Genomic DNA, 21,323 nt, shown 5'->3' with positions numbered 1-21,323 from the left:
ATTTAATTAAGAAAAAGATAATAACAAAATCTTTGTGTAAATAAAGAAAGTAGTCCTCCAAACACATTACCACAAATTAAATAAATTTAAATCATATAAGAAATTGTATTTTTCCAGATATACAACTAATTGTTCGTCTAGAAAATTATATCAAAACTAATACATTAAAAAAATATTATTAATTGTAGATGACTACTCATTCTAATCCTTTTTATGATTATTATATATTTTTTACAATTTTATATGTATAATTCGAAAGTAAATACAAATGGGAAAATATATTATTTTAAGGATAAAATGGTCTATTTTTTGTAAAATTGCCTAGTATATTTTTATTTGTGTGAGCAAAATAGCACGCAGGCGGGATAAACAAAAGTTTTTGGGTGCTCAGTTTTACCATTAGAACAATGTTTTATTGGCGTGAGCAAAATAGTTAGTTAAAGCTATTAACACAATAGAATTATAACTTTGAGTTTGAGCAAATCTTATCATATTTGATCAACAACTGAAATTTTGATTAGACGAGCACCCTATGATAAAATGGATAATATCCAATAACTTAACTTCTTTATATTTATGTCATAAATTTTTAATTTTGGAATGAGCAAAACGGAAGCAAGCAATTTCGTGGCAAAAATTTAACGACTTTAAATAATATTTTATAAATTCGGAAGCATAGGAAGAAAAATATCTTCGTGAACACAAAAAAATTGGAGCCACTGTCTTTTCATTTCCCCCCAATTTCTCACTCTCTTAACCCTAAATTTTTCATCTCGCTGCTCCAAAAACCCTCATTCGAGCTCACCTCGATCGCCGATCTTTCTGTGGGTGGTCCTTCCTCATCTCATCTCTCCGATTCCCGCTTTAATTCCCCGCTCGCTGCTTCGATCTCGGAGTTGATGACGGCAAAGTCGCCGATTTCACGACGGAGTTGATGGACGGCCACAGATATGCCTCAACTGCGTAGCGGAGCGCGCAGAGGCCGCCGTCCCGCTGTCGCTGCTCCCGGACCCGACCGGAACAAGGGGAAAGCCCGAACTGACAAGGCAACTGGGCGAACTGCTGGAAAACGAGCTGCAGGAAATAAAGTCGACGACGTCGCCGGTGGTGGTGATAAGAAGAAGGAGGTTGTGGTGGTTGATTGTGGCGGTGGAGAGGCAAATGTTAATGCTGCTGTGAAGGAAACGGCGCCGTTGAAGGTTGGGGAGGATAATAACAAATTAGAGGAGGTGAGAGAAGACGTGGAAGAGAAGGATATGGACGAGTGTGATAGTGGCGGTAACGGAAGTAAGAGGTTGGGTGCTGAGGATGAGGGAAGCACTACTCCTATTCCTGAAAGGGTTCGTAAAATTAATTGTTTTTTTCTTCTGGTATTTTGGTCTGTGCAGATGATGTTTGATTCTTAAATTGAGTTTGAGAAGATCTAGCATGTTAAATTTTTATGTTTATAATCGTTGTCTTATTGGGTTGTGTTTGGTATTGGGAGTTTATTTTGGGGATGCATTTTAGGGATCTATGGACTAAAGATTTGGTTTTTAGTCTTCTTTCATAGTGCTTTTTAGAACTGATTAGGTTGTTGGCTCCTTTGTGACTGTGTTGTAAACCTATTAACACATACTCATATAATCCATTCAAAACAAACACAATCACACAAACACACATTGAATGTTTTTTTTTCCCCCGGTAACACACACATTGCATGCTTTGGTTTTAAGCTTATGTAATATCTCAGGTTTTGAGTTCAGTTCATGTGTCTGAGCAATTGCTTCATTATTTTTGTGTTTATCTTTTTTTTTTGGGGGGGGGGATGTGGGATGTTAGAATATGGACTGTGGGTTATAGTACTGCGCATTGTTTGCTAAGCTGTCTAAAAAATGCTTTTCCTCATATTTGTGTTTTGAGTGTGCACAACAATTCCTAACTATTATGGGATATGGTTGGTGAATTTTAAATAATATCTTATCAATAGTTGCTACGCATTAATAGATGATTAGTTGTCAAATGTGGGAAATCCACTATTGCCTTTATTAAAATTTTCTTTTTTATCCCGTCCATTTTATCATGCTATAAATTACTATCACTTAAGTAGATTTAGGAAAGCTTACAGACACTACCGAGAAAAATAGTTTCTTTCCTTTGGCTAGCTAGAGAGATTACCATATTTTGCCAAGTGAATTAATAGATATATATATGCTCCTATATAAGGAAGTCAGTTCTTGTCTGCAAACGTTTTGTTTGCATTGTCGGCCAGATGAATTTCTCTGAGGTTGTTTTGCTTATTTAATTTTGTTTCCCTGAAGTATCTGACAAAGTACTGATATAGCTTATACCTGTCATAATCGGCTTACACTTTCAATTTAATTGCTTGTCAACAGGTCCAGGTTGGTGGTTCTCCAGCTTATCGAATTGATAAGAAACTAGGGAAAGGTGGATTTGGACAGGTTTATGTAGGTCGGCGAATCAACCCCCCAAACCCAAATGAAAGAAATGGTCCGGGAGCTGTAGAGGTATGCACTTTTTTCCTGTTATTGGCAGCTTTGGCCTCAGTTTCTACAAAGAATATATTTCACAATTTATCTCTTTTTAGGTTGCTTTGAAATTTGAGCACCGTAGCAGCAAAGGCTGTAATTATGGACCACCTTATGAATGGCAAGTTTACAGGTGAGTTTTGTATAAGTTCCTAATGGCTCTTTGTTATATTTTGCAAAATATGAACTTAGCTTACTGCGTTCTTGTATAGTGCTCTTGGTGGTAGTCATGGCATACCGCGTGTTCATTACAAAGGACGTCAAAGTGATTACTATATCATGGTACGTACCTGAAATTCAGTATTTCTTCCAGATATCCATATATATTTCTTTCTCCTCTGGGTCTCAAGGTTTCTATGTACTTTGCAGGTTATGGATATGCTTGGTCCTAGTTTATGGGATGTCTGGAACAACAATTCAAATACGTGAGTCAAAAAATTTCAACAGAGTAATTTTGGCTTTGTATTCTTTCTGGTTTACTTTGCAATCTTTCACCTAACATTTAAATGGCATTTTTGCAGAATGTCAATTGAAATGGTGGCATGTATTGCCATTGAAGCCATATCCATTTTGGAAAAGTTACATTCTAGAGGGTAAATATTCAATAATATTTGCAATAATGGATTCTTTGGTGCACAAGCTTAGATATTTGATTTATCAGTAATGCTAATATGGACATAAATTGATTCGAAACTTTTGACTTATTGAGAGAGGTATATATTTATCAATGTATCATATGGTATGCGAGTGCCATTGTATTCTATCGGGAGTATGCACAGTGCTACTAAAGTACTATACATTCATGAACTTCATTCTGATCTATTACACGTACTTGCATCAGTGTATGCGTTTTATTTTTGTGATTGGTCCTGAATCTGAGTTGAACTATAGTTGTATGTATGTATGTATGTTGTGTGCATTTGAGCATCCCGCCAACTGTAACTGAAGCACTGTAGCCAAGTGTTGTATAACTTGTAAGAGCTAGAGCTGTAAATGAGCCAAACAGTTCATGAGCTATTTGGGCCTAAATTTCTCAAGAGCTTGTTGGAGGTCAATCTGGGAGGCTCGCTAACATAAACACTCGAACATGACTATATTCGGCTTATTAGCTTTTGAGCAAGCTAAAAGTAACTATTAGTTTAACTCAAGCTTGTCTCCATAGTAAATGACCCAAGCTCGAACTTTCTAATATTCAGCTTGGCGCAGTTTAACTGCGCCCTCTTAGTATGAGAAGTCAATTGCATTGAATATGTGATATAAAGTGTCTCTACTTTAGGCAGGTCTGTTTTATTGAACTTGATACAAGAGATCTGTGTTTTGGGTCGTTTGTTTATTTTTTGTCTTGCCTTCAGTTTATCTATATTTTGGTTGTAGTCCTTGGTTCTTGTTTTTCTTATAATTTTTTATTCTCATCAAACCTTTTCTTTTATCTTGATATATATAACTTGCATTTGATGGCTTCGGTACCTGCAGATATGTGCATGGGGATGTAAAGCCAGAAAACTTTTTGCTTGGTACACCTGGAACTGCTGATGAGAAAAAACTTTTTTTGGTTGATCTTGGATTGGGTAATAAATTGGCTCTGCTTTGTCTGTTTATTTTATAATTACTTGTGGTTATAACAATAGTGACCCTCAGCAACATTTTCTGTTTAAATTGCAGCTGTTCGATGGCGTGATAACTCGACTGGTCTTCATGTTGATTATGATCAACGACCAGATGTATTCAGGTAAGTTATGACCATTCATAGTTCTTCATATCTTTTGGGTTTTAATATTCTTGTAATATGTGTTTCTGGTTGATGCAGAGGAACTGTGCGATATGCTAGTGTGCATGCTCATCTGGGAAGGACTGGTAGCCGTAGGGATGATCTGGAATCACTTGCTTATACACTCATTTTTCTTCTTCGAGGTCGGCTTCCTTGGCAAGGTTATCAGGTTGGCAATTGTGGATATGACATGGGATTTTTTTATCATGAGTATTTCACTCTTGATACTTACTTTATCTTCAATATAGGGCGAGAATAAAGGCTTTCTGGTGTGCAAAAAGAAGATGGGAACTTCTCCGGAAGCCCTTTGTTGCTTCTGTCCTGCACCCTTTAAACAATTTGTTGAGTTCGTTGTTAACTTGAAGTTTGATGAAGAGCCTAATTATGCAAAATACATATCGCTTTTTGATGGGATTATCGGTCCAAATCCAGACATCAGGCCAATCAACACTGAAGGTGCTCGAAAGGTATTTTAAAATTTACTATTTAGAAGTTGTGTTTGTGAATTGACAGCATTTATCAATTTTTTTCATCTTTATTAAACATAATTTTTTACACTGAAGCTCGTATATCAAGTCGGACAGAAGAGAGGAAGGCTAATGATGGACGATGATGATGATGAGCAACCAAAGAAGAAAGTCCGCATGGGAATGCCTGCTACACAGTGGATTAGTGTGTACAATGCTCGAAGACCAATGAAGCAAAGGTATCATGGTTAGCTCTTTCGAGTTTCTTCTAGGCTTTTTTGGAGGAATGGTTTGATTGATCGCAGATATCATTTCTCTCGCAGATATCATTACAATGTTGCAGATTTAAGATTGGATCAGCATATTGAGAAAGGAAATGAGGATGGACTGTATATCAGCAGTGTGGCCTCTTGTTCAAATCTCTGGGCCTTGATAATGGATGCAGGGACTGGTTTCAGCGACCAAGTTTATGAATTATCACCTCATTTCCTTCATAAGGTATCAAATTCTCTTGCATGCCACACTTATTGAGTCTTGACATGACATTGCGGAAAGTTAAGCGTCGTATCTGTTGATTTATTCCTACTGATGCTTAATCTCTTGTAATCTATGATATATAGGCAGCCTATTGAATTACTTTTCGCTTTATCAATTGCAGGAATGGATCATGGAACAATGGGAGAAGAATTACTACATAAGTGCCATAGCAGGGGCTAATAATGGGAGCTCATTAATAGTCATGTCTAAGGGTTAGTGTTGCAATTCAAAGACTTGAATTCTTATTTAGTACATGTTACAGGTAATGTTTTGAAATGGCTTTGCTTTCTGAGATGCAGGTACCCCGTATCTGCAGCAGTCATATAAAGTTAGTGAGTCATTTCCATTTAAGTGGATCAACAAAAAATGGAGAGAGGGATTTTATGTTACTGCCATGGCTACAGCTGGAACTAGATGGGCAATTGTTATGTCTCGTGGGGCAGGTTTTTCTGATCAGGTATAATGTTATAGTCTTGCCGATGGGGTTGTTGCTATTCTGATCCAAAGTACAGGAATAGAGGATTTGCACCATTTGCTTCAATTTATGTTTCCTTTTTTAGGTTGTGGAGTTGGACTTCCTTTATCCAAGTGAAGGTATTCATAGGAGGTGGGATTCTGGCTACCGCATCACATCAACTGCAGCAACATGGGATCAAACTGCCCTTGTTCTTAGCAATCCACGACGAAAACCTTCAGACGAAACACAGGAGACACTTCGGACTTCTGCTTTCCCAAGCACACATGTTAAGGTAGATTTTGTTTAAATTCCCTTTCATGTTACTTTTCACTGTTTCCACTCTTGGTTCTTACAGTTGCTGATTGTCACTTTCAGGAGAAATGGGCGAAAAACCTTTACATAGCGTCGGTGTGCTATGGGAGAACTGTATCTTGAGCTTTTGTAATTTTGTTGGAGATTACACAGGAGGTTACTAGAAAGATGAAGTCCTCCCAGAGCAGACTCTATTTTTATTTCTCAATTGGGAAAGGTGGAAATCTTTGGTCTGTGGTCAAGCTGACTCATGTTGCTATAAGGACCTGATTTATGCTTGCTATTGCCATCGACATGTAGGAGCCCGTGTAACACCTCTGCACCAGACTGTGATTATGTCTAAATGCTTTAGGAAGTGTTAGCACTCCGACAAGTGTCCTTCACTCATTCCTTAATGTTTGTACAGTGCTGGAAATTTAATGTTTGATGGCTGTATGCAGTGGCTCTGTGTCAGTGTCTGTATCGGCATTGCTTGTACATGTAATATCAGGTTTTGCAACACAAGGATATTTTCTATTAAATGTACTTGTTCACTTCTCATTACTATTATTATTATTATTTTCAGCTGATAGTTTATGTTACATATCTTTTGCCATGCTTCTGTAGCATGCTGATTTAGGTTTATAAAGTATAATAGCTTCAGAGAAAGATAACTTTCTTTAATTTATGGTGGAACTGATTAGGGTTGCATTATGTATCTTCCTTTTTGTGTATAGTTCAATTGCCTCATACCTAGCAAAACATATTGTCTTGTACTCGGAACTTGTGAATATTTGTTGAGGAAGGTGATATATTATTAAGTTATTTTCACTTAGTTATATCAATGAGCTTCAAGATGCAATGCCTTGGTATACATTGCTGTAGTCCTGCCATTTCATTCTGCTAGGTTGCTGGTTGCTGGTTGCTTTCGTGCTGGATTATATCAATCTCCCACTTAGAGATCTGTATAAATCTGTGCTGCTATTTTCTGGTGATATTAGGTGGATGGTAGGCAGAGAGAGATCTTGTCAATGGCTGTTTTTGTGCTTATCTTTCTGCAGGAATCTTCATTTATGTTAAGAGGGCTGCATCGAGAGCCACTGTGCCTCATGTATTTGGAGGTATTATACTCTACTATACTGTATTCGTACATTGTTAGGTTAATGTTGGATCTCTATTTTCAAGTTAGGACTGCAGTTTGTCTATGGGTTTTCTCATTGATTCACCATTCTTGTCGGATTCAAGAGGTTTTGAGTTCTTGAACTGATGCTCACTACTATTTCGAGCTTCTGCAGGATTTTCTTATAACCTGCAGACACGGTGTGGTTGCTTCGGATGATCAGACAGATGCTGCAAGGAACGAGAACACTGCCTGTGAGTCTGTGTTTCCTTATTTATTCAATTGTCTCAGCTGCAGGGATATTCTTTTGGCTGAATGGAAATTGAGTCGAAAATTGGGCATGCTTTTTGAGTTCAAAATTGCTTACTTAGATAAATATTGTGAAAATTACTGCGTAGATAAATCGATTATGTTCCTTCATAAGTCATTTTATCTATGATTCTGTAGTTGAAGTAAATTACACACACACACATGCAATGAGAAGTGCGTGTGTTGGCCAAGCGGTAGAGTGGTTAGTGTTTAAGGTTAAAGGTTTTGGGTTCAAGTTCACCGTGACGCGATCATTAAATTTTTTTATTTAATAATGTTAATTTATAAAAAAAAAAAAGCAAAGGTCAGCGACGTGGTGCCCCTTTGCTTTGATAGGGTGGTTGATCTCTTAACTCAATGTATGTGGATTTGATTTCATTGGCTTATTCTTAGTCAGTCAGGCTAGGATGGGCCCCACCTCAAATTATTCATCGTTTTCCCCTTTAATTTATAACATGTATTCCCTTCGTCTTCATAAAATATATTCACGTTTGGCATGAGTTTTAATAAAATGATTGAATGTGTTGCGAGTGGAATAAGAGTTCTACTATATTGTGAGCGAAAAGTTTACCGAAAATAGATTGGATATATTTTATGATAACGGATAAAAATGATAAATTGAATATGTGACGAAGGGAGTATTATTGAATTAAGAGATGGAAAACAGTGAACAGAAACCCGGTCACCCTCACCCGTGGTGCCGCTTTCTTCAATCCAAAACTTGAGTCAATTAGGGCATCACATTATTCACATGCTCTCTTTCTTATTCCCTTTATGAATTTGTAGCAATCCACATTAATTGTTTAATATTTTCAGTGGTTTGTTATATTAACTTATTAAATTTGTCTTATTTCAATGATAAGTTTGAGTCAATCCTCTAATTTAACAATGATTTAAAATAGCAAGTAACTGAATTCTAATTTTAAGTTCATTAAAATTTCATCTTAATCCAAATCCATAAAACAAGCTGTTAAAAAATTTGGCTCTCGTTGAAAATTTCTGGTTCCCCCACTGTTATTAGTCTAATTTCTCAGTGATATGATAATTTTTTTTTTCCTTTCGTCAAATATTTTATCGCTAACATCAAATACGCTCTGTGTATCAAGGTTTATCCAAATTCTCATGTGCAATTGTTTAAATGGTGCAGACACATGTAAGTGTTTCGTTAAAGTATATGAGCGGTATGTATCGTGCGAACATCGGAAGAACTTCTCTTATGACTTGTGGCTTCAGTGATGTACTCTCTTGTACCCTCCTCTCTCTTCAATGTGTGTGTGTGTGTGTGAGAGAGAGTCAATTAACATGCGATAGGGTTTCTAAATTTGAATATTTTCACCTTATTTGTACTTTTATACCCTTTTGGTGAATAATAAAAATAAAGTATTATATCCATTAAAAAGAAAACACAATATTAAAGTACTAGTCCTCATGAAATTTAGACGTAAATCTGATTGGCCTGCAGTTTTGCTTTAAGAATCTAATGCCCTTTAATCAGTATATGTATATATGTATAAATATACTTTGAAAGATCATCCCAGAAATGGAAAATCTTGAAATATGTAGAGATGTGAGAATTCAGCTTTGAATGTTGCATGAGATGGTAGTAATGATGTGTTGTGTTGTGTACGATTTTCTTTTAGATGTTTGCAGCTGCTATTTATATATGCATTTTAAGAGAAATATTACTCTGCATGTCTTATTTTTTTATATATATATTTATTTTGATTTTATTAAATTGTTATTGAGATTATTCATTTTATAAATTACATAAAGTGCTTATATCGATGAATATAAATCACAATAAATATATGCATCATGATACCCCTAACTCGTAGATGACAATATACACGAATATTAAATTATGTTAAATATTATTTATACTATTTCCCCGAATTATTATAATACTCTCTCTGTTCTAATAGTAGTGTCGCATAGCTTTTCGGCACAGAGATTAAGAAATATGTGAAAAGAAAAAAAAAAGTGGGTTGATGAAAATTATTTAAATATTACGTATAGAGAGGTAATATATTATCAAAAAAAAAATGTGATATTTGTATTGGTACGTCTCAAAAAAAAGTGAGACATTATTATGGGGACGGAGGCAGTAGTAGACATTGCAGCCAAAACTAACTTACTCTCTATCCTAAAAAAAAGTTACTATAACCTAAGCCGAAAAAGCAAAAAAAAAAAAAAAAAAGAAGAGAAAAAAAAATTGAAATTAGGGGAAAGCGAGTGTCCTTCGCACGTGGCTTGTCACGTGGGGACCACAATAAACGCACGTGACCCAGACGGCACGTGTTTGCACGTTACAGATATTATTAATTACACGGCAGCACTCATAGCAGAAAAAAAAAATTAAAATAGAGAAAAAGGAAGAGCCGTCGGATGCGCGACACGTGGCGTTAATGACCGTCGATCTTGGCTTTTTGAACACAAGCTTAGGCACTCACATGAGTTGCTGACAAAATCCCTAGCTTCTGTCACGTGCAGTTAGAGATTATTAATTTTCTTAAACACAAATTTTATTTTACTAGCAATACAAAACATAGATATTAAATAATAATTAAAGCCTAAAATAGATCTTGCAGGACAACAATATACTACTTAAATATCGTAAATTAAATAAGAGGAGAGTGGTTGGATCCTTGTTAAGAATCAAGTGGATATCTTAAACTAATTTCCAAATCCTTAACTTTTTCTTAATTTTTTTTAAGTTACCAAATCCTTATTCATTACCACACTACGATAAATTAGTTTTTTTTTCTAAACCCCAATGGTGAATTATGAAGAAGAATATCTGTCGTTAAATGTTTAAAATCTATCTCTAACATATATTTTTGATGAGAACATAATGATTTGTTAAAATTTTCCCTCCGTTGTAAAATTATATTTTTGGTCTTAGTTTCTCTTGTTACACTACAAAAAAACGCCGAAATACCGGCGAAATTACCGACGGCGAACTTCCCACCGATAATTACCGGCGGCCCAACGACGGCAAAACAAGGCGGGTCGTTTTTATTTTTTACCGGCGGCATTCTCGCCGCCGCTAATTAGGGGCGGCTCGCCACCGGTATTTATAAAATAATTTAATTTAAATTTAAATTTATATACATATGCAGATTACCGGCGGCATTGCCGTCGGTAATTAGCGGCGGCATTTTGCCGCCGGTAATTCTGCAAGTAAATATTTCCAGATCCCCTTTTCACGCACAGATCGACTTCCCCTCAACCCCCCCCCCCCTCCCTGCCGCGCCTCCAGCCCCAGTTGTCGCCTCGCCCCGCCCCCAGCTGCCGCCGCCGTCAGTCCATCGCCGCCGGCCAGCCACCCCTGCAGGTCTTATTTCTCTCTCTTTCTCTTTATCTCTCACTTTCACATCTCATTTTCTTTCTTTAACATTTCAGTTGAACGACGCATCTGCCGACACCGCCATCACCACCGCTCCGTCGCCGACCACTACCGTACGCTTTCGTTCTCGTTATTTGATTTATTTATTAATTATTTTGTTAGATTAAAATTAATATTAATTAGAATAATTTTAATTAATTTATAATATTTGAAGTATGATTAATTAATTTTAAATTTGTTTTTACTATTGTTTTGTTAGAATCTAATTAATGTTAATTTGATTAATTTTAATTAATTTATAATATGTGAAGTATGATTAATTTTAATTAGTTAAATTAATTTTAAATTTGTTTTTACAATCTAATTAATAATTTGTTGGAGTATGATTAATTTTAAATTAAAGTTTGATTAATTATAAAGCATGATTAATTTTAAGTATGAATTTGTTAGAGATTTATTTATGTTAAATAATTTTGTTAAATGAAGTATGATTAATTGAATTTTAAGTATGCTAGTATGTGTTTATCATGAAATGATATGATATTATATATAATATCGCAAATAATAACTTATTTATCTTATATGCATGCATGGATAGAGCTTGGAGACTGGACTCCCCCCGGCTGCACAGAACTATAGCACCTTCCTCCGCCTCCACATGCGCGAGGATGGAACTTTTCTGTCACCGAGGGATGAGAGACTAGATGTAAGCGTTTACGTTTAATGAAATATTAGTAATTCATAGTGAAATGTATTTATTTTAATACAATTTTCAATTGTTATGTTTGAATTAGGCGGAGATTCGTCGCATTGCTGTTGAGACTGGGCGAGACGACCGGCTGCCTGAGATCTACTTGGAGGTCGTACGGCCCGACAGGTCCCGGCTCTACGGCACTGGAAGTGCCGGTAGGAACCAGGTTAGTAGGGGGTCTACTCAAAGCACAGGCACTTCCATGATGTCTCAGCAGCTGTATGAGACACGGATCTCCACGCTGGAAGAGCGCCTTCAGGCCGAACAAGCAGCACGTGAGGCCAAATGAGAGGCTTCTCGAGCAGCACGTGAGGTCCTCGAGCAGCGTATGGCTCAATTCGAGGAGTTCATGAGGCGGTCGGGTCAGCTAGCTTGAGCAGCACTTCATGTTTTGGAACTATTAATTTCATGTTTTGGACTATTTAATTCATGTTTTGGAACTATTTGTTTGAACTATGTTTAGGAACAAAATTACACTTGCACTTTCTTTTTACATTTATGTTATGTTGAGAAACTATTAATTTCATGTTTTCAAACAACATTACACTTACTTCGTAACAAAGTAATAAATTCAAAATAACGACGAATGAAAATAAATTCAAATTACTTATCTTATAACAAATTATCTCCCTTGTTTTTTTTTTTATAAAAATAAGGACGCATGGAAATAAATTCAAAATACAATTATCAAATTAAAATACTTATGGTGTATAAACTAGATTGATTAAAATATATATATATATATATATAATAATAATAATAATAATAATAATAATAATAATAATAATAATAATAATAAATTAATAAATAAATACTTTTGCGACATAAAAATAAAGACAAAAACAAGTTCGATCTGTAATTAACAGCCTCTCATGGATATCATCTCGATATATTATAAGGTTATGAATATATGATTTTGTATATTGAATTAGACTTTAAATGAATTAATAGGTACTATATATATCAATAATACGAGTGTTCTGTACTGGTGACCATTCGAAAGGAACTTCAAAGTTAAGCGTGTTTGACTTAGAACACAACTAAGATGGGTGACCAACTGAGAAGTTCGTCTAACTTATGAAATAAATAAATAAATAAATAAATAAATAAAATTAATTAATTAAATTTAAAAAACAATTACCGACAATTATCGGTGGCATAGTGCCGCCGGTAATTAGCGGCGGCGTTTTGCCGCCGGTAATGAAATAGTCTCCGGCAGGAAAACACCGCCGCCGTCCGGTGAAGATTGTCGGCGGCAAAAACGCCGCCGGTAATATGCCGGTAGTTCTCCGCCGTTCACCGACGCACTATAACGGCGGTAATACCCGCCAGTAATTACCGACGGTGTTTTTTGCCGCCGGTAATTGTGTTACCGACAAGAAATTTACCGGCGGCGATACGCCGTCGGTAATGCCGCCGATAGTTGTTTTGCCGGCGGCCGCCCCATAATTACCGACGGCAATCGCCGCCGGTAATCATATGTTTTTTTGTAGTGTTAGTGATTTTGGAAATTTTCTATTATTAGATTTTTCATTGAAAAAATTATAACCGCTATTCCAAAGTATGCTTTGGATGAATCACATTCATATAAATAACAATAGTCTCGACCACAAGAATTGAATGAAATTCAACTTGAGAGTTTTAATCTCACCAGTGCTTGTTCATCAATAGATCAATTTCAGTTAATTAGCATTTTCATATGTGCAATACAAGAGAAATATTTTATATTTTTTGTAGATATTAAATAGATACTGACTCAATTTTCATATAAAACTTATAATTATAATAAAAATATAATTTTAACTGAGTACAGAAAAAAAAATAAAGAAAAATTCACAATAATAAAATATGATATTATGAAAAGCAAAAAATTAAAAAAGAAAAGAAGTTAAAAGAAAAAAGAAAAGCAAGTGAAATTCAAAATAAAAAGAATTGAAAAATGGACTTATTAAGAAAAAGAGGAGAAATGAGAGATAGTTTTTGAAGTTTTAATCTTTAAATAAATATAACATTTATATTTCAAATTCAATATTTACTTAAAATATATTAAATTAAAACTATTGTTATTATCTTTAAAATATGCATATCAAATATTTTATAATTTGATCGAATTTCATAATTTTAGAAAAGATATAAACTAAAATAAGAAAATAAAGAAAGCAAATATAAGATACAAATTAATAAACTTTTAATTTTATTATAATCATAAGATTACTGATTAATTTAAAAATTAATTTAAAATTAATTTTCAAATTAAAAATTATTTTTTTACTTCATCCGTCCAACTAAAAGTGACATGTATTTCATTTTCGACCGTCTCATTATAAGTGGCCTATTTTCACAAATAAAAATTTTTAACCCTTAAAAAAATATGAAGTTTACCACTTTTAACACATTTACACATTCTCTATAATTCTCATGCCGAAAAGTTTTGAACCAAATTAATATATTATAGATTACTATAGATTAGCAATATTGGAGTTAACAAAATTAATTAATTGAGCGTGACGCAATGAGGACATAGTTGGGAAATTGTGCCCAAATTTTACTTTTTCGAATATATTAATTAAATGTTAATTAATATGCGTTAGAATGCGAAGGAGACTATAATATGAGGTAGGGAGAGTATAATTTTGTTTTTAACTTAATTTTTTCCTATCTTTTTGGTATCAACTCAATAAAATTTGGTATCAATTCATTAATATCCATTTGTATGAGAAAGCAAACATATAAATTCAACTCAATAAAATTTGGTATCAATTCATTAATATCCATCCAATATAATCATATTTGTGATTAACTACTTTTTTTATCCATTTGTATGAGAAAGCAAACACTTATCCACTCCATTCACATAGGGATTGGTGTCATTCCGTATCCATTCATGTACCGCCACGTGTCCCCAAACTTTGATGTCGATATTTCTAATTTAATTAACAAATGATAAATCGAACACAGTAATATATACAATCAGATAAGTATTGTTTTTGTAATTTATAGTTAAATAATAAGTCAGACACATTAACCTAATATACAGTCATAATAAATAGGATTTAAAAGCTACTAAAAACCCAACTAATAAAAGAAGTTAATAAAAAACACATTTACTATGTAATTAAGTTAGAGCAGGTTAATGATTAATTAAAGAAAATTAGGAAGAAAAAAATAATGGTGGTATGTACTTGCAATGTATATATACTTGCAAGCAAATCATGCATGATTGCATTGATGGTGGTACTTGAAGTTATAATTGTTGTACATCTTGGTAATCATGATAAATTCACTCTAGTCTTATTTCATTTTACAACTAAGTTTATACATATATATTATGTGAAATTTATATTGTAAATGATTGATTGTAACTCCTTTTTCAATATGCATAGCATCTTATATATTTACTTTCTTCATAGTTTTGCAAGAATATAATATGCTTCATGTATTAAATAAAAATGTTTATTATTAAGGCTTACAGTCACTAATTAAAAAAACTAAAAAAAAGACACATATGTGAATACGAGTGGATGGATAAAGTTTAGCACACAACTGTTTAAAGAAAATATTTCAATGTGTTTTATTTAAAAAGAGCATTTCAAACATGTTTGATCTATTCATGAGGTTAGATTATATTGGACAGTAGAATCCAACATAATATATTTTTTAGGGATTTTAAGGGAATATACCAGGAATTTAGCATGCATTTTTCTTGCTCGTTTTCTTAAGATGAAGTTTTAAAAATGCTCCTGTAATTAATTTTGAGGATTTTTTGTAAGTGATATAAAGAAAAACGAAAATAATCACTATCTACAATTCTCTGTATTTTAATTAGTATAATTCATTTCTCAAATTTGAACAAGAATTCTTTTATGCTTATATCAACAAAAATCTCAAACGATAGTATACAAGGGCTTCGCTATTATATGCTTAATTAATTAATCGATTCGTTGTGGTTAAATTACAACAATTTTTCTTTAATACCACCTACTAGAATTAAGTTCTTACCATCCAAAGATGTATATTAGTTACTAATTCGTACAAAACCTAACATCATAATTAATTATATATAAATTAACAGTATTAAATAAAGAAATTTAAAGTCGCGCCACAGGGGACTCGAAACCAAAATCTTTAGCCTTAGGCATTAACCTCTTATCGCTTGGCCAACACACGCACACAACTAGCCATACATTTGATACATGTGACATGTGTTTGGACTGAGAAGCTTGTTAAGTATTGTGTATACAGCCACAACGTCGCGTAGGCATATTTTAACGACTATTTAATTAAGGAATATTAATTTAATAAATTAAATAAATAATTCAATAAATTTTAATGATAATTAACAACAAGATGTTAATTTAATAAATTAAATAAATAAGTCAATAAATTTTAACGACTATTTAACAACGGGATGTTAATTTAATATATAGATAAAAAAAATTAGCGACTATTTAACAACGAGATGTTAATTTGATAAATAAAATAAAAAATTAAATTATTTTTAACGACTACTCAACGACAGAATATTAATGTATTAAAATAAAATATAAATATAAATATATTTTATATTTCACGACACTTTAACGACGGAATTATTACATAATAAAATAATATATTAATATTAACGATGAAATATTTAAAATTAAATAAAAAATTAAAATTAATATACTTCCGCTGATAAACCGTCGATAAGGCCGAGAAATTTACGTTGTTAAATTTAGTAGCTAATTACATGTTTTCTTGTAGTGTGATCGTGAGGTTTAAATTTGACCTGAGTTCGAATCACTTAGAGTTTCTATCTTGTTATAAGTAGTCATATCCTGACGAATTGACTAAACAATTCGTGCCTTCGGTTGCATTTTCCCCCATCTTTTTGTCTATTCCTACTAACATCTATTAAAAATAATGAAACATTAATTATAAAACAAGAAATATAATTCAAAACCCTATGGTCCAATTGTGCTTTTGCAATGAATCCAAGCTCTTATCTAGAAAAGGGTATTGAAGTATGGCCTTGTAGTTAATTAGTATAAAATTTAAGAAAAAATAATCATAGGACGAGTTTGGCCAAACCGTCCAATGGCTCGAATGGCACTGGGCTAGGCTTGAGAAATTGTAGCCCGATTAGATTTTTGGCCAGGCCGGCCCGACCTTGTACAATCTGAAAGCCCGATGGGTCGGGCCGAACTGGCCCAACCCGGCCTATTTGACAGCTCTAATATCCAAAGGTCTTGAATTTGAGTCGATCATGGACCATTTTTTCTTTACCTAATTGTTAATTTAACAAAATAAAAATGATTTTATTGAGTTGAGACGTCGAAACAATGAAGCTTGAATGCGAAATACCTAGTATTTTACAGGTTAGTATAATGAAATTTTTAAATTTTACCTAGTAATTCAATTCCCATTTTACCCCCAACATCACACCTCAATAGTGGTCCACAATCATATCAACCCATAAAATTTTCAAACCTACATTGGAAAATTTAGGTGATGTGATCGTGAATTTCGACCAATACACGTTACAATTTATATAAATGTAAAAGAATACAAATTTATAACTAGTGTATCATGTAAAGTATTAGTACTTGTGAAGTAGCATGGAACAAACACTGGCCCCAACCCCCCAACCAAACATATAAAGCAAAAGTTTTTTTTTTCAAAAAGAAGGGTACTTATGTAATTTCAGCCACAATATATCAATGCAAAGATAAAGGGTATTAAATTGTCCATAGCCACTAAATTACACATGTGAAGAAAGTGGAGAAATTTATATAATATTTCCTTATAGTTTTGGCTAATAAAATCACGAATTAGTTTCATTTTGCAATTTTGACGTGATTTTTGAAGTGTGACGAATTAAATCATGCACCCACTTTTCAATTTTTTCAATTTCGTCCCCCTAATTTTTTTTTTCAATCACCGGAGTGCTGAATTGGATCTTACGTGGATTAGTAAAGACGATGTCATTTTAATTTTGTGAGGCTTGACGTCGTTGTTTCGTACAATTTCAATTAAATTAAAATTTTCTCAAATTACAAAGGAATTGTATCCTATATCTGCACCTTAATTTCCAATATTCAACAATTTATTGCAAACAACATCGTAATATGAATATTATGTGGCGAACTAATTCACGTAAATTCCAGCTCAATAATCCGGCAATCGAAAAAAATTGGGGGGGACGAAATTGGCAAATTGAAAATATAGTACTCCCTTCGTCCACAATTTAAAGCCCTACTTACCCTTAAATTTTTGTTCACAAATTAAAGCCCTATTATGCTTTTTGTACATTTTTGCTCTCCTTCTTTTCCTATATTTACTATCATTTGCCACTAATGGACCCACCTTAAAACACCCTTATCACTTTTATATTATATATTTACTACACTTTATCACTAGTGGACCCACTCACAACACTTTTATCACTTTAGTCAACTACCCTTATATTTCATCCACATCACCTTTTTAAGCTTTCTTAGTCTCCGTGCCCACACCAAAGCGGGGCTTTAAATTGTGGACGGAAAGAGTAATATTTTAATTCGCTACACTTCAAAAGTCACGTTAAAATTACAATCTCAAACTAATTCGTGATTTTATTTGCCAAAACACCTATTTTCTTCTTGAAGGTAGAGCAATTTTCCCCCAACAATATGGAAAAAGAATCGGAGCAACCCTTTCCTTTCTTTTTACTTCAACTCAGAATAGTATATTATCATGAGGTATTAATGTGATACTAGTATTTTCTTATTAGCTAACATCAAATAAAAAAGATGAATATGATAAAATACTATACCATCTTTTTCTTACGATAAATTTACAACAAATGATAACGCACCCGACTAATTCTTTACACCTCATTTCCATTAGAAAATAGAATAGTAGCATGGTACGTTGTTTAGTTATGTCAAAATTTACATGTAACGTAAGAAATTATCAAAAATGAAATACGAATTGAAATTGAAACATGGTAAATTAAATTAATTAAAACAGTTTCGAAACTACCTAATTCTTCTAAAAGCCATAATTTTCCTCGTCAAAATCCAATTTTTTAGGTGTCTCCCTCCCTGTCCCCTTCTAACGCAAATAAACCCCTCTCCTCACTTCTCTCCCTCAAAACTTCACTCTCTCTCTCTCTCTCTCCCTCTCCACAAACACACACACATACTCTTTTCCCCCATTTTTCTCTACACTTTCTCTCACTCACTCTCTCTCTCTCTCCCATCCTTCATTCCCTGCGTGTTGTGTGTGTGTGGAGAAGAAGAAGAAGAAAAAAAAAATAATCCCGATGGAAGCCGCCCCCGAATTCTTCGAAGCCGGCTACTACGACGCCGTCTTCACGCCGGAGAAGCGCCTCTCCGACGCCAAGAACGGCGACCATTTCGCCGTCGACGACCTCCTCGACCTCCCCAACGACGACACTCTCGACGCGGCCGTGACCGGGCCCGCAGCCTCCGCCGACTCCTCCCCCGTCGCCTCGGCCGTCGTCGCCACCCCCGAGCCGCATTTTTCCGCCGCGGACATCGGTGGCCCCCGCGTCGCCGCCGGCGGCTGCGGCGGCGGCCACTTCTCCGGCGAACTCTGCGTCCCGGTACGTAAAATTAATTTTGGATAATCCTACCATTCATGCAGTTCATAATTGCATGAGAATTCTCTCTTCTCTCTCTCTCTCTTTCTCTCTCTTAAACTAATTAAAGTTTGTTAGAGTTACTTCGGAATTGTACGTTAATGTCGAACGATTACTTAGAAGAAACGATGATTCTTTGATATATATACACAAGAATTTCCCATTTATACTAGAAATTAATTAATTGATTTCACTAATGTATTGAAATTTTATATGTATATCCATTCTTGAACTCGAATTCATCACCATTTATTTTGCACATGTTACTTTCTTGGGAGGGAAACCCAATTGCATTAAAATAGAAAAAAGAGAAGGCTGCAAATTGAAGAAAGAAAGATAAAGACAATAGAAAAAAGTGTAGGTTTTGTCGAGTACAAAACTATTTAATTTCATTAATTATGATATAATAAGATAAAACGAGCTGCATATTTACCCTCAGTTATTTAGTAACCATCACAGTCAATTTTTCAAGTGCAGCTTAATTCTTAATATGATTTGTAAATTATTGTACAATGTACATGGACAGAATTCATTAGCGGCATTGGATTTTTCACGTTGCATTAATTAATTTATTAATTTATATACATATAATTGTTTAATTTCGAGTAATTTAATGATTTTTTGAGTAGTATGATGATTTGGCTGAGCTAGAATGGTTGTCGAATTTCGTTGAGGAATCATTTTCAAGCGAGGATTTGCAGAAGCTTCAGCTCATACAAGGAATGAAGGCCCGAAACGACAACGTTTCGGGCCCAATTCAATACCCACTCCAGCCCGAAACAACTGCAACGGGCCCCACGCTGCGGCCCGAGCTGTCGGTCCCCGCTAAGGCCCGGAGCAAGCGGTCACGCGCCGCCCCGGGGAACTGGACGTCCCGCCTCCTTGTGGTGGCACCGACCTCGCCCGTCGCCACGAATGCTGTGCCGGCTATGTCGTCATCGTCGGAGTCTGACGCCTCGGCCGCCACCGCCAGGAAGGCGGCCAAGCCGGCAGCGCAGAAGAAAAAGGAAGGGCACGACGGCTCTAGCGGCGGTGGCGAGGGGCGGAAGTGCCTCCACTGCGCCACCGACAAGACGCCGCAGTGGAGGACCGGGCCCATGGGCCCAAAAACTCTTTGCAATGCATGTGGAGTGCGGTACAAATCGGGCCGGTTGGTGCCCGAGTACCGGCCCGCATCCAGCCCAACCTTCGTTCTGACGAAGCACTCGAACTCCCACCGAAAGGTGCTCGAGTTGAGGCGGCAGAAAGAGATGCAGAAGGCGCAGCCGCAGTCGGCTGCGCCTTCGTATTTGCACCACCACCCCCACCATCAAAATGTGGTGTTTGATGTATCGAACGGTGATGATTACTTGATTCATCAACACATCGGGCCCGATTTTAGGCAGCTGATTTAGATATAGTTCGATAATGATGATAAAGGTATTATTTTTTATTTATTTTTATTGGGGAAGATACTATTTTTTTTGTCACATTGTTATTTCAATTAGGACATTAATTCCTAACTCTAGGGGAAAAAATAGAAAATAGGATCTAATGTCCCTTGTAGTCTTTTTCTCTTTTGTTTTGGCAAAAGATTGGCAAATTATTGGAACGTTTTTGTTTTTTAATGACTTTTTTTATATCTCGTGTTTATTGGATGATTATGTTTTGCTTAAATATCTTATTTTCTTATTGTTTCTTTAATTTGTGAACCATCCTGAGCACATATAATAAAGTTTAGTATGATTTGCAAATTATCTAAAACTAGCTATTACATGTTGGAGTTTTCTTGATTGACTTTCAATTTGCATTATGATAATATTACTTTTTTTTTTGAAAGAAAATGACATTTATATTATATTTGCAGGTTATTCCTTTGTTTGTAAACTTGACTCCATCAATAGAGACATTGTTATTTTGTTAAACATTGGTTTATTTTAGATAGTATAAAAGAATGAATTTACATTTTCTAAATTTCGCGACATTATCTAACAAAAAAAGATCATTAAATTAGTAACCATATGATAATTAGAAAGATAAAATTTATAATTAGTTCCTTCTATTTTAAAATAGCCCTTATTAAATCATATGGTTCAAATGAAGATACATTTTATAGCAGGAGACTTATAAAATCAATGATTAAAAT

General features: G+C 34.6%; 3 protein-coding genes across 3 annotated transcripts in view; all 3 read left to right on the top strand.

Moving 5' to 3' along the window:
• The window catches only part of LOC130994894 (uncharacterized), a 1,167,164-nt gene that overhangs the window by 253,872 nt on the left and 891,969 nt on the right, over positions 1 to 21,323 (top strand). The gene's annotated exons all lie outside the window — the stretch shown is intronic.
• On the top strand, positions 582 to 6,640 carry LOC130994825 (casein kinase 1-like protein HD16). The gene is made up of 16 exons (XM_057919901.1): positions 582 to 1,340; positions 2,376 to 2,507; positions 2,588 to 2,661; positions 2,741 to 2,810; positions 2,898 to 2,953; positions 3,050 to 3,121; positions 4,002 to 4,096; positions 4,191 to 4,257; positions 4,336 to 4,465; positions 4,545 to 4,763; positions 4,860 to 5,002; positions 5,087 to 5,261; positions 5,422 to 5,512; positions 5,600 to 5,757; positions 5,861 to 6,049; positions 6,133 to 6,640. The coding sequence occupies exons 1-16, from the start codon at positions 951 to 953 to the stop codon at positions 6,190 to 6,192; spliced, it is 2,121 nt and encodes a 706-aa protein (XP_057775884.1). The 5' UTR covers positions 582 to 950; the 3' UTR covers positions 6,193 to 6,640.
• LOC130994903 (GATA transcription factor 12-like) lies at positions 18,635 to 20,805 on the top strand. Its single transcript, XM_057920034.1, has 2 exons — positions 18,635 to 19,162; positions 19,828 to 20,805. The coding sequence occupies exons 1-2, from the start codon at positions 18,860 to 18,862 to the stop codon at positions 20,590 to 20,592; spliced, it is 1,068 nt and encodes a 355-aa protein (XP_057776017.1). The 5' UTR covers positions 18,635 to 18,859; the 3' UTR covers positions 20,593 to 20,805.

This window comes from Salvia miltiorrhiza, chromosome 7, assembly GCF_028751815.1.
Source record: "Salvia miltiorrhiza cultivar Shanhuang (shh) chromosome 7, IMPLAD_Smil_shh, whole genome shotgun sequence".
Classification (NCBI taxonomy): Eukaryota; Viridiplantae; Streptophyta; class Magnoliopsida; order Lamiales; family Lamiaceae; genus Salvia; species Salvia miltiorrhiza.
The sequence above is the reverse complement of the archived record's forward strand: the minus strand, read 5'-3'. Positions and strand labels throughout refer to the sequence as shown.